The sequence below is a fragment of the Corvus hawaiiensis genome, chromosome 6, assembly GCF_020740725.1.
Source record: "Corvus hawaiiensis isolate bCorHaw1 chromosome 6, bCorHaw1.pri.cur, whole genome shotgun sequence".
NCBI classification, from domain to species: domain Eukaryota; kingdom Metazoa; phylum Chordata; class Aves; order Passeriformes; family Corvidae; genus Corvus; species Corvus hawaiiensis.
This window is the reverse complement of record NC_063218.1, coordinates 27,138,860-27,151,611: the sequence shown is the minus strand read 5'-3', so window position 1 is coordinate 27,151,611 and position 12,752 is coordinate 27,138,860. Positions and strand designations below refer to the sequence as shown.

At 35.3% G+C, this 12,752-nt stretch overlaps 1 protein-coding gene and 1 long non-coding RNA gene across 7 annotated transcripts in view; one reads left to right on the top strand and one right to left on the bottom strand.

The window, feature by feature from the left end:
* LOC125327475 overlaps positions 1-12,752 on the bottom strand; it is a 111,524-nt gene that overhangs the window by 2,453 nt on the left and 96,319 nt on the right. For 2 of the 3 annotated variants that reach the window (XR_007204283.1, XR_007204284.1), the window contains one exon: positions 7,537-11,341. The exons of the other annotated variant lie outside the window; for it this stretch is intronic. This is a non-coding gene — a long non-coding RNA (uncharacterized LOC125327475). Of the gene's footprint in view, positions 1-7,536; positions 11,342-12,752 lie in introns of those variants that run through there. 3 annotated transcript variants of the gene reach the window in all.
* Positions 1-12,752, top strand: part of AKAP6 (A-kinase anchoring protein 6) — a 269,501-nt gene that overhangs the window by 212,217 nt on the left and 44,532 nt on the right. For all 4 annotated transcript variants that reach the window (XM_048306921.1, XM_048306920.1, XM_048306922.1 and 1 more), the window contains exons 10-11: positions 7,607-7,753; positions 11,174-11,398. In XM_048306921.1, the coding sequence (XP_048162878.1) occupies positions 7,607-7,753; positions 11,174-11,398 (372 nt within the window). The remainder of the gene's footprint in view (positions 1-7,606; positions 7,754-11,173; positions 11,399-12,752) is intronic.

Genomic DNA, 12,752 nt, shown 5'->3' with positions numbered 1-12,752 from the left:
GTCAAGGTTAGTTTGAATTCCATCCTACATTAAGACTTCTTTCACAGCTATTTAGCTCTGCAGCCTGCGCCCCGCTGGGGTCTGCCCCTTGGGCACGTCAAAGCTTCAGACCTGACAAATCACACACAGATGAAGCTGTACAGTTTTTTAAACAGTTTCATCACTAACGTGGGGGTTTTTTTTGGGGTTGAGGTTTTTTTTTCTTACACTACAATTCTCCCCTCCCCCACCCCCACTCCCCCACTGGAGTTTATTCTCTGAATTGCAATATCCTGAAGACTGATTTCCATATGGAAAATTCCCTTGCTCAGGCGAGTTGTAAAATAGAAATGGCGTTGTATAGTATGTGCCACTCACAGATCCCCAGAAACTGAAAGCACTGCAGATCCTCTTTAATAACAAACTATAGCTCCTTGTCTAATATCTCTAATCATACTGTTAATACCTATTTGCACAGAAGAGCCTAAAACTATAAAGGCTGGTAAATACTCAAAAATTGTCATCCATACTCTGAACCTGTTAGTTATCCAGGAGAGCTGTTAGTCGTTCACAGGAATAAACTTCTGTCATCTTTGGGATTACTCAGATGAGTAAATGTTCATCGGTGTCAAGAAATGACGTTGTGCTTCAGCAGCAATCCTTAAGGGACTTGGGAAATTTTAAGTGGGTGTATGTGTGTATATATATATAATTAGCTTTGCAACTATCTGCAGGGCTTTCACCACCTACGTTTATGCACAGACAGACAGACCCACACACTCCCCATGTAAATGTTGCTGCATAAAAAGTGGTTTGAAATATATAATGTAGTTTGCAGGTTAAAATACACTTTCTAAAATTCTTAACTGTAGACTGCTATCTGTTTTTTAGCATTTTGTGAAACTAATGGTGCAACACCATTTCCTGTTTAATTGATGAAGTTAAAATGCCTGGCTGCTAATGAGTGTATTAGCAAACAATATACCCTTAACAAGCTTAAGCAGCTCAGGATTTTAAAAAGCAGCTTACTGTCCTCCTCATTTTTATAAGACAAAATGTACTGCCTTCCACAAATTGCTTGATCGACTGATGAAGTACTATAATTATAGTTGTATTGCAGTTTTGACAAAGCCACAATAACAGATTGTAGTTTAGTCCCCACTCTGGGCACACAACTCTTTGCATTACAAAACCCAGTTTTACTGGTCTAATTCTTTGAGAGAACAAAAGGCACCTGGAGATGTTAACTATATACTAAAAGAAAACTTGGAATCTAGGAAATAATAATATTGAAGCATGACTTTTCTTCTCACAGTTAGTTCATTGGGAATGGTATCTAATGAAGAGTTGTCTAAAGGCTTGCTTGTTTGGAACTAATTAAAGACAGATATCCTAAATAGAAAAAGGATCATGTGAATTACATTAGGTGTCTGGAGACTTGTTATTCTTTTGGTACTCTGAGTAGATTGTGGAAGTTGTTGGGGATTCAAGAAATAAGGCAAGCTAATAAAAAGTTCTATTTTTCTGGTTATTGGCCAACTATTGTATTTTTGTTTGCAATAAGATTTGTGCCAACAGGCTAGGGGCTTGAATAAAACATTTAAACATTTGTGCATTAACACATTATGGTGAAAAGAGAGTCTTGTGCTTTCACTCAGTGCATTTCAGCCTTCAATTAATGTGAAAGCACTACAATGCCTATGCAACTTCTCTTGCCTAGTGGTGCACCATTTATCATTGCAGTTTTACATTGACCTTGACACCCACTTCATTAGAATAAAGATTGTCTACCATTTAGGTTACATTGTTCCTCTGCACAGAGACCCCATGCAAATTTCTGTTCAGATAGAAGAGCTGTGAGCCTGTCAGAGGTCATCTGCATTAAATGATTGCAGCTATTTTCCAACTGCTTCTTTTCATTCTACTCAATTCAGGCTAGGAGGATCAATCAAGCCCTCTGCCTGAAACAGTGGGACTGCTGGGAATATAACTGTTTTTGGTAGTAGTGGATATGCCCTAAACAGTATTAAATATTTAATATAAATTCATTAAAGGGCACACAAAGTCTTCAAAAAGATATTACATATATAGTAAAATTTCAAGTGTTGGGATCACTTTTCTTTAAAAAAAGGCAGAACAATGGATACCAACTGCATAATTTTTTAATGCAGGTAAAATTCAGTTCATGAAGTTGCTTAATATTTCTTTCAATGTGTTTATTTCTCAAGCTGCCACAGAAGGAAATGCATAGCAGAAGTGTAATCTGCATTTGCTACTTTCTGAAACAAAAAAACCCCAAGGTGTCTGTAGGGTTTTAAGACAAAAGTGCTAAGATTTGTTTTGTTTTATAGACGTGCACCCATATGCACATGCACTCTCACACAAATACATGTTGTGCTGTTGTGCTTATTTGTGAGGGAAAAAGGCAAATGGAAATAAGTTAGCACTCTCCTTCTTGAGTTTTCCGAGTGATATAATTGGAATTAAATTATTAATGGGAGATACTTAAAAAAGATTGTTTTATGATCTTCTATTACAGAATTTGCAATTCATTTTAATATTTGTAGTTTGATTTATATCAAAGATAATGCAATCTATGTCCAATTAACAATACATAGTCAATGTAATATGATTTCCAGATCATGCAAATGGAATAAACTAGAAGAGGAAAAACTGATTCTTAACCTCAGATGTAATTTGCTATGTGAGTTCTGGCAATTTTAAATGACATTGCACTTTTTAATTTTTCCAAAGGCTCAGCAGCAAATTTATCCCAATCAAGAAAGCCTATTATTAATTTACAAGGACAATTGTAGGAGTCTTTATAATTTCTCTGTGCAATTATTTGCCATAAATTGCTAATAGAGAAATACATGAAGTTCGCAAGAAACAGAAACTGCTATTCATCTAGACAGATCGCACTGCCCAGATCTTGAATGTTGTCCAGAGGTTCTAGTGCTATTGACAACATAAGAAATATAACCAAGCTTCTGGACAGTTTCTAAAATGTTTCACACTGACAGTGCCAAAAAGGTAGAAGCATTAAGAGCTATTGTGAAGGGTAGGCTGGCCTCTAGCAGATTCCTTCACTTTGCTTGTATACAGCTGAGCTTTGGACCCTGGACTTTGGAATAAAAAGACTCTTTGTTCACCCCTGAATGGCATTAGGCATGGGCTTCCTAAGGGGCCACCATGAAGCCTAGCATGAAGAGTGCAAACATTATCCAGAAAGCAAAGTGAGAATGTGTGTGAAGAGATGATGGACAAATATTGCTAGATATGCATATATATCTATATATCTATATATCTATATATATGTATCTATTACATATTTGGTGAATTTGCTTGCAGAATATTCTTTACTCAATTTTATGCACGCAGTATATTTTGCAAATGTGAGCCACTGCTGACTGTGCATGCACATGCAGACACCGAGGGTATGTGTCTGTACTTATTGGTGTCTGCTGCAGTCAAAACACCCTAAAAGGCAAAATTTAAAGTTTAGAATTTCAATGCAGGTAAAACTAAGGTTGCAGCTCACTCCATTCCGATCTCGGTTGTATATCCTACGGTGCCATCTGACTGAAGATACTTTGGTAGCCTGTGAATGATGGAATGCTGAACATCTACAAAGAGCACACCCTTATTCCAGTAATGGAGAAAGTTCATTGGCTTAATTCTTCTGTACTTCGTAGCCATAGCTCCACTGTGTGTTCAGTATGTCTGGTCTCTTTTCACTATAACCAACAGAAGCACCATACAAAAGTCTTACAATGGATGTCTTAATCTCTCTGTGTGCTTTTAGAGCATTATTTTGAATTCCATCATGCAGGCTTTTTTTTTTTCTTTTCTCTTCTGAAGTTTTATTACAACAACAGAATTCCCAGGGAGCTTTAGGGGCAAGGTTCGCATAATATTGCCCTAATGTTTTGCTCAAGGGGTGGAATCTGCTGATCTCCTGATCATCTTTTTGTGGTGTTTCTCTTTCTGAAACATGCAGTGCACAGTCTTACAGAGTTGTTAACTGTGTACAGATTTTTTTATTGTTTACCAGACAGTGCACATCTACAAACCTTTCATGATGATTTCTTTCTCTGACCTCTCAGTGACTAGGCATCTTGTTCCTTAACACTGAGGGAGACTGAAAAATGCTTGAGTTGCTCAATGTGTGCCTTCTATACCAGTTTCAAAATGGCTTATTCTTCTGGTTTCCATGGTGACAATTAACACTGTTACAAGGCATTGTTCCAGTCTCCATTTGGACAGAAATTTCGGGTGTGATTTTTCACACGAAAAATGTTTTATATAATTTTTTTAAGGAAAAAAAAGAAAAAAGAAAAAAAAGAAAAGGCACAGTTTAGTATAAAGTGTCAAAAAATATGTCTCAATCAGCCTGCCTGGATTTCTTAGAATGTTTTTATCAGGGGAAGTAAGGTTTTAACTTGCTTTGTTTTGGAATTCAACTTCTTTGGCTTAAATATTTTTGCCGAACTTATTAATGGATAAATGCTACTGCATTTATTTTAATTCCTTTCTTTGTCTTTTGAGAAATATTGATTGTATTGAGAGAGAAGGAATAAAAGGCCAAATCCTTTAACTTACATAACAATGTTTTCGATTTCTTTTGAGTGGCCTTGGGAACACAAAACCAGGCACACATGCACACAGCTAATCATGCTGTAAATATTTTGTGGTTTTTCCAGTATGTTGTTGTTTGGGGTTTTTTTCCCAGTTTATATGACAGGTGTTGTGGGAAATTAAATATTACCCATGTATTTATTATTGTGGCTATTGCAAGAAACCTGTGACCTTAACTTCCTTAATCTCATTTTTGGCTATTAAACAGTAATCTATATCATAACATCCACAGACTGTCACAATGGAGCAGTCTTTGCTCACTTAAAGCTGAGGAAAGAATGAATCAGATTAAATTATCTTCTCACCACAGGATTAAGTAGTCCTACCAGACTAGGGTTGTGCAGCACTGATAGAGCTGGTAGCTAATTTTTCCATGCAACTGCTCAGGGTGTAGGTGTTTAATGGATTAAAAAATAGCATTAACAATAGCATCTTGTTCTATCAGTTCTCAAACTGTACCTCCTGTACATTAAACTCTTCCCTTAACTTAAAATATGCACTGCATTTTAAATATCCAGGAGTGAAACAATTCTGACTCTCAGTCGTATACCAACACATCTGATAATCAACTGAATTCTCTCATCTTTTACTGTTACTGTATAATGCATTTTCTATCAATCAGCACTTTCATCATGCTTGTTTATACAGTAGGTTACATGGCGACAAAGCACGTACATAAAATCTAGCTTATTTAGTTTTTAATGTAATAACCTTTTATAACATCTGTCACACTGTTTGGATTATGCAGCACTGAATTATTTTATCTAGTCCAAAATTAAATGAAATTACTTCTGTTTCTAAGTTAACAAGAGCATTTTAGTTATGAAACATGCAGTGTATTTTGTTTCATCAGTCCTGCACTGCCCAGGAGCATCCCCAGCCCCAGCCCAGGCAGCAGCAAGTGCCAGCCTAGAGCAGGTGATGAGCAGTAACTAGCTGTGCCTGCACCAGTGACACACAGCTAGAGGACTCCCTCAGTCTATTAAATCACTTGACAAAAGAAAGGGAGTTGCGCATACTGGATTTCAGTGCCTAGCAAATTGGACTCTGGATTCCCTTTGATATTGCATGTACTTATGGAAATAATTATGCAAATCCTTTTCGGCTATATCATCTTTAAATAGAAATCAGATTACATAAAGAAGATTGTAATCTCCTCCAGCAGCCATTCTAGCCGAGAAGGCAATAAAACAGGGCCAGGAATCATACTTGTTGAACACATCAGTTGAATAAAATGGTGTTGCCTCTTGGCAGGTCCAGCCCTAATGCCCAACCTGGTAGGTATTGCCTATGGTTGTACATGTCTCAAACCTCAGCCACAGCACACCGAGTGTCAAAAGGCAAGTTCTTGATAAACAATTCCTTGGGTTTTACCATGCATATTCATGCAATTTTGGATACGCAGACACCTGATCAGTGTTCATTAATAATGAGAAATGGTTTAAATCACCTCATTTAAAACATTTGCTCTATGATCCACAAATGACTAATATTTGCTGAAGTTTACATAATACAAATGATGTGCATGTGTTGTGTAAATGAGAGATTAAAATATGAAACTAACAATATGCAAACATATGCATGGAAATGCTGAGAACCTGTTAGCTGAAACAGTGATTTCACACCTTTATTATTTTCTTTAAGCTGTCTGCAATTGTATTTTTGCTTTGTTTTCCTACAGAGCATGCTCTTGGATCTGGCAAAGGAACCCATGTTTTAAACATTCCTTATTCCAGTTTAATTTTTGTATTTAGCCCAGTTGTTAACATTTTCAGTATGAGCTGTAATAGCAGTTTTCTTGGGTGAATTTGAAGCAAAGAAAGCTTAATGTTTAGGAAGCAATTCTCTAATAGCTTTGCATAATTTATGTATGTTTTGTAAACACCTTTGCGAGAATATGTGCTGAACTCTCCTCTTTAAGTAAAAAGCACTTTTTTGGCCATATCAGAAGTTCCATCTCAATAAGTCTTTTCATACTTAATTAGCTTAACTATATGGAGGGTATGTATATGTGGGTGCCTGTGTGTTAATTTATTTTTTTTAATTTACTGTATCAACTATGAAAACATAATTAACCACTATAGTAACTATTATATTTAATAGTTAATTCAAGTTTTCAGATAATACATTTTTAAAAAAAATATTAATTTGCCAATGTGTCTGTAGATTAGAATATATTTCTACAGACTATATAAATAATATAGACCTAAATATTTAGAAAGTCCTATGAAAGAATTTCTGAAAGAAGCTTCCAGTTTTATACCTGTTTTCTCTGTCCTTTTTTTCTTTTTTAACAATAAATAACAGTGCATGAAATAGAAGGTATTTTCAACTTGAAGAAACTATTGGACTGTATTAACATTGTGTCTGTTCTCATTTGTGGGCCAGTTCACTGCTCCTGTTGGTTGATGCAATAAAAATCAAGTTACTGGTATTGTGTTTTAAGGGAGCTATGTCTACTTGTTTTTCGAAGGTCAAACTTCTCACATTTTCAGGCCCATGTATGACACAGAAACCACAATGAGAGAGAGAATAAATAAACTCTAGAGGAAACATAAGTATGAAATTATTTCCTCGGGGTTTTTTGTTTCATTTTGGTTTGTTTCCCATGAAGAACCTCAGTGTTATTTGCTGAAGTAGCATATTTTAAAAATAAGATACCACTAACCTGAATGAGACAAAGGTAGATCGAGATTCAGATGGGAGAGTGTTAGTGAATACTGTTGTACAGGTGAATATTGTGAGAGACTGAATATTACTATCTGTAATCAGTTGATAACTGCCTGAATAGATGTGTCACCCAGAAGTCTACATGCTTGGTACCTAAATCTCTTATGATATAATGAGAAGGTTGTGTGCTTAAAAAAAGTAGAATTAGAAAATGTTAGGTGGAGCATGATCATAACCAGGCACATACAATTAAAATTTTTTTTTTTTATGGAGAAGATTCTCTACAGCAGCTAACAACACATATTTCTTTTCATTTTAGAGATACAATGTAGAAATGTCAATCAGGCACCCGAAAAAGATGGAACTGCTTAGTAAGGTTGAAGCTCTGAAGAAAAGTGGTGTTTTACTACCAAACGATCTCCTTGAAAAAGTGGATTCAATTAATGAAAAATGGGAACTGCTTGGGGTATTTGCATTTTTATTACTGTTTGTGGGTTATGTGTACATTTTTGTGTGTTGAAGTACACTGTCTGTTTGATTTCTAATTTGGAGCACAAATATCTCTCTCTTTCAATCCACCACGTACGTTTCAAAGAAGCTACTCATTCTATTATAAAAACTCCATAGCCTTTTCCTCTTGTGCTGATTTTTTTTATTCCATGCTTGTCTCCTGTCTGACTTTAATAATTTTAGTTCTTTAATACATAAAAAATGTAAGTAAAATATGCCATGTATTACGGGTATGCACCAAGTCAACTATAATGCAGTATATCTGATATACACTGACTGTCATGCTTGAGTGAATGTTAATAGAATTTATTCTGAAGGTACATATTAGAGACATCTACTGTTTAACTATTTACTATACCTTTAAGATGAAAAGTGGGGTTGTCACTGCATATTTCAGGTCACACTGATGGCTCAAAAACAAATATACAGATTCAGTACAAATCTGCATACCTGAAGCTGAAAATACAGCCAGGATACGTTTCATGCTGCTGTATTCATCTCACTTTTGACAAAAGCCAAAAAAGTTTCATGTAATTCATTTCACGCTATGATGGGCTGGGTCTCAGCCAAAGAGTGAGATACAAGAATCTGGCAAAAAAAGCAATATAGGGATTCTGTTACCCAGAGACCGGTGATGGCACTGTGCAGGAGACACTATTGTCCTATTGTTGTAAAACAGCTGAGAGAGAGAGAGAGAGGTCAAACTATATATTTTTCCATCCACTTCTCTCCTTAATTGCCTTCACTTCAAATCAAGGGTAAGATAAATTTATAAATTACTTTAAATGATTAATTATAGATGTGTGATATTAGGAATACAGTTACATTGCATAATTTTGCATGTTATTATCCTAGTTTAAAAAATATTTCTAATATATTATGAGTAAGCTATACATGCAACCTGCCAACAGCATTTTAAATACTGACTTGTGTCACTTTAGGTTATGTGGTAATGCATTAGCCATTTCAGAGGGGGGGGCTTTTTTAGTTAAGCACAGTTGCTTCTAATCACTTGATTCTCTAAATGTGCAAATTGTCAGAAAATATTAAAATTTGCCTTATGACCAGTGATCTTATTACTTTTAATCTGCAGCATCACCATAAGCATTTTGAACTTGTTTGATCATTAATAAATTTACTGATAAAAAAAGGACTTATTAAGCCAGTCTTTTACATCTGATCATGACAACTTTTATTTTTAAAATAATTTCAGATGTAAGCCTTAAATTTATGAATTTCAGTGTATACAATCAGCTTAATTCTGTGGCACTGATTAAAACTGGTAGGATTTAAAACTATGAAATAAGATCATAATTCTAAAAATCTAGAAAAAAAGTCTTTAAAAATTTTGCAGCCTTTTGCTTCTCAGTATGCTAAAATCAAAATATACCTCCAGATTAAGATTTGCCATTAATTTCAACATTTACAGAAAAATAAAATATAACTATTACATTTTTTCTTTTAAATGCAGTTTTATGAATAATAATAAGAGTTTGATAGAGTTTTGTTTAATTTAATAAAAACCTCTGCAGAAACTAACAGCACTAGACATACTGTTTTAATTGGCATGATTACATTTTAATTGGCATGAAAAAAATTAAAGACAAGGATTTTAACTTCTAACAATGGCAAAATAGAGGGATATGGTTTTTAATATTACTTTCATCTAAGGTGAACACTGTGGAATGGAAATACATTAGAATGAAATGTCAGTGGTGCGTACAGTTTAATCTGTGAAATTTTGTCCCCTGTGCTGAATATTACTCTGTCTCAATTGCATATTAAACAACCCTATCAAGGCAGGCATTGGCATCTGCTGTGCTGACACAAATTGTGAATTAAATGAAATTGATGTCCTCTGTCGTATATTTATGAAGACGGACCATTCTCTGAAGTATTCTGTTTATGAAGAATTTATGATTGCAAACTGTTCCAGAACAAAAAAAGTGGCAATAAATTCTTTTTTGTGACCCTACCCTCCAAGGGCATTGATTTCACCTCCTGCTGCTACTTTTGTTACAGCATAAAAACAATAGCTAGTGCTGGATTCCACTGAGGGTCTTCAAATTATCAATATTTGCACCATGAAAATAGAAGGGTGTTGCCAGGAAAGCATGTTTTTCAGTTATGATCTCCTAAAGACGTGATTTACAGAATGCCACATAGCAGATAATTATCTGTTGCTCTAATTTTATTTGTGTTTTAAAGCTTATTTTTGGAAGCTAATTTCATTGTAATAAATTATATTCCAGTAACTTTCTATGGCATGCACTTTCAATAGACAGACATACTGGGTCACCTAAAAACTGTATCTTCATGTTACAACAATTAACCACCACTAATTATCAGTTTAAAAGGTTATTGGATGTGAGTGTCAGTGTATATTCAATATTCTACAATCAGTAACACAGATCTAGTGCTTATAATAAGTGTCAGCCTGACAGCCTCTTATAGGTCAGATAAAATACTGCTTGGCATAGAAGAAGCAGGCAACAGCACATCTCCCTTGTGATGTTAAAGGATTGCCTTTCAAAACACTGAAAAGGAAGGTAGCTTTCTATCCCTGGCCTCTTCAGAATACTCATTAAGCACCCAGCGTCCACTATCAAAATGTAATTCAGTGATTCTGTTATTAGAAATACTAATTTGAAAAGCTATAGTAAATTAGTTTCATTAGCAATAAGAGGTGAAGGTTTACTCGGGTCCATTATTTTAAAGTGGATGCTTAACATGGAGAACTGAAATTTGAATTTGGTTGCCTTAAAAATTTGCCTTATGTTCAGCAACAGTGAGGATTTTTGGTGTCTGAATGAGTTCATCCACTTTTAACAACAAACTATCTGTTTTGTGACCTAACTGCTCCTCTATACAGCCTCAGGGCTACATGTTTGGAAATTATGACCTGACAGTTCATACCACAAAAAATATCTCAGTGTTTTGCCAAAAAATTTAGATGGTACCTTGGATAGGAGTCTGGTGAACTCAGTGATTGTCATATTTTCTGTTGCTGCCTAGAAACCTGTAACTCTTATGGTCATAAGTTTCTAAAGCCACAGACAAATTCTGTAGAGTAACTAGTTTACAAAGTTATGAAGCGTTTTGTCTCCTCTGTCCTTAATTGCTCTTGGTAAACACTGATTTATAATCCTTCTAGCAAAGTCAGTGACCCAGAGAGAACAGCATAAGTGAGAAACAAGGGTACAAAAAATGAAATTGATTGAAACAAGGACACAAAGAATGAAACTGATTGATATTAGTCATAATTATTTAAAAAAACACATCTCTAGTCATTTAACAGATTCTTCTTGTTGCACATTAACCCATATATGTTTTGGTACATAAGACTAATCTATGTTTTTTTTATCTGATGCATTAGAAAACCCTAGGAGAGAAGATCCAAGACACAATGGTAGGGCACAGTGGGTTAGGTCCACGTGACCTGCTCTCGCCTGAAAGCGGCAGCCTGGTAAGGCAGCTGGAGGTCAGGATCAAAGAGCTGAAAGGGTGGCTGAGAGATACAGAGCTTTTCATCTTCAATTCCTGTCTGAGACAAGAAAATGAAGGAACAATGAATGCTGAGAAACAACTGCAATATTTTAAGGTAATAAAAAAAACCAATCATAGCTTTTGTAGAGAAACTTCTTTATGGTGGGATAAAATATTTATCTTATACATCACATAATGCAATGCATGTATATATTTAATGATATGTTTTCATCTTCATTTATGTGTTCATTCATGTTTATTTTACTGAATCCTTACAATAATATTGATTTTGTAAACATTTTTGCAAAAGAGAGCTTTAGAGGGCTAATTGCACCAGAATTGCAAAAGAAATAGTATTCTTTCCTTCTACCTCACTGTAAAACATAGAATCATGGAATGGTTTGGCTTGGAGGAGACCCTAAAGATGATCTGTTTCCAACTCCCCTGAAATGGGGAGGGGCAAAAAAAAAGCAACTGAATTTTGTCACAAAATCTTCACTGAATTTCACTCTCGGCATCAGGTAATTAAGGTCTTGTGTGATCATCAGTTTAATAACCTATATCTCTGCACATATGAGTCAAGAGCAGCCTATCTGAGGTGACAATTACAGTGAGATAAATTTAGCATACATGAGAAAGCATTCAAGGTTGTGGTGACTAGATATGTGGAAAAGACATATACACTCAGAGATTTGCATTAATCTAGGCCACATCCTAAGCCTAAGTCTGAAGATGTATAGAAAGGAGGGAAAAAGATTGTAGTCACAATGCTTTATTCAGATGAAAAGCTCTTTCAGCTGAAGGCCAGTGTTCAGCTTTGCAACTGACTTAGTGGAGGTTACATGTTTTGTTCCATTCCCCATTAGCAGTGGTACTATTCAGGAAAGAGGGCTAGTTTAGCAAACAGACCTGGTAGAAATGTGCAATTTTCTTCTGTTCATAGTTTCTAAATAAACCCTCACCTGAGTCATCATTACGGGTCACTTTACTCTGCAGGTGATCTTTGACCAAAGAATAAGAAAGGAATCAAAAGTCATTGTTGAGCTTTAGGGATAAAGAGGTTTTTTCTATTCTGCTAGTACACCAGGGTGTCTGGGGCAATAGCACTCTCAAGGTGATGGACAATTTCTTAAATACACACCTCAAAGTTGTGAACACTTCTAAACATACTTTTTTTTGTACAAGTGCTCAAGAAAACAACAGCAGAAAATTTACTTTCCTCCCATGTAGTCATTCCTTAACTCTTCATTCTCCAATCATGAGAATGGTGTGTCAATGTAGATAATGTCAGTGGTTTTCAGGTTCCTGAGCTTGTCCATTTGAAAGCAATTTTAAGTTTTCTTATGACATCAATACTATTTTTTTAATGGTTTGCAGTCTTCTGCTAATGGGGGAAAAAAGTCATGATGATTCTGTTTGATCTATCAGAAAACTTCAAAGCTAGTGATTAGGAAGGACTGCTGATAGAT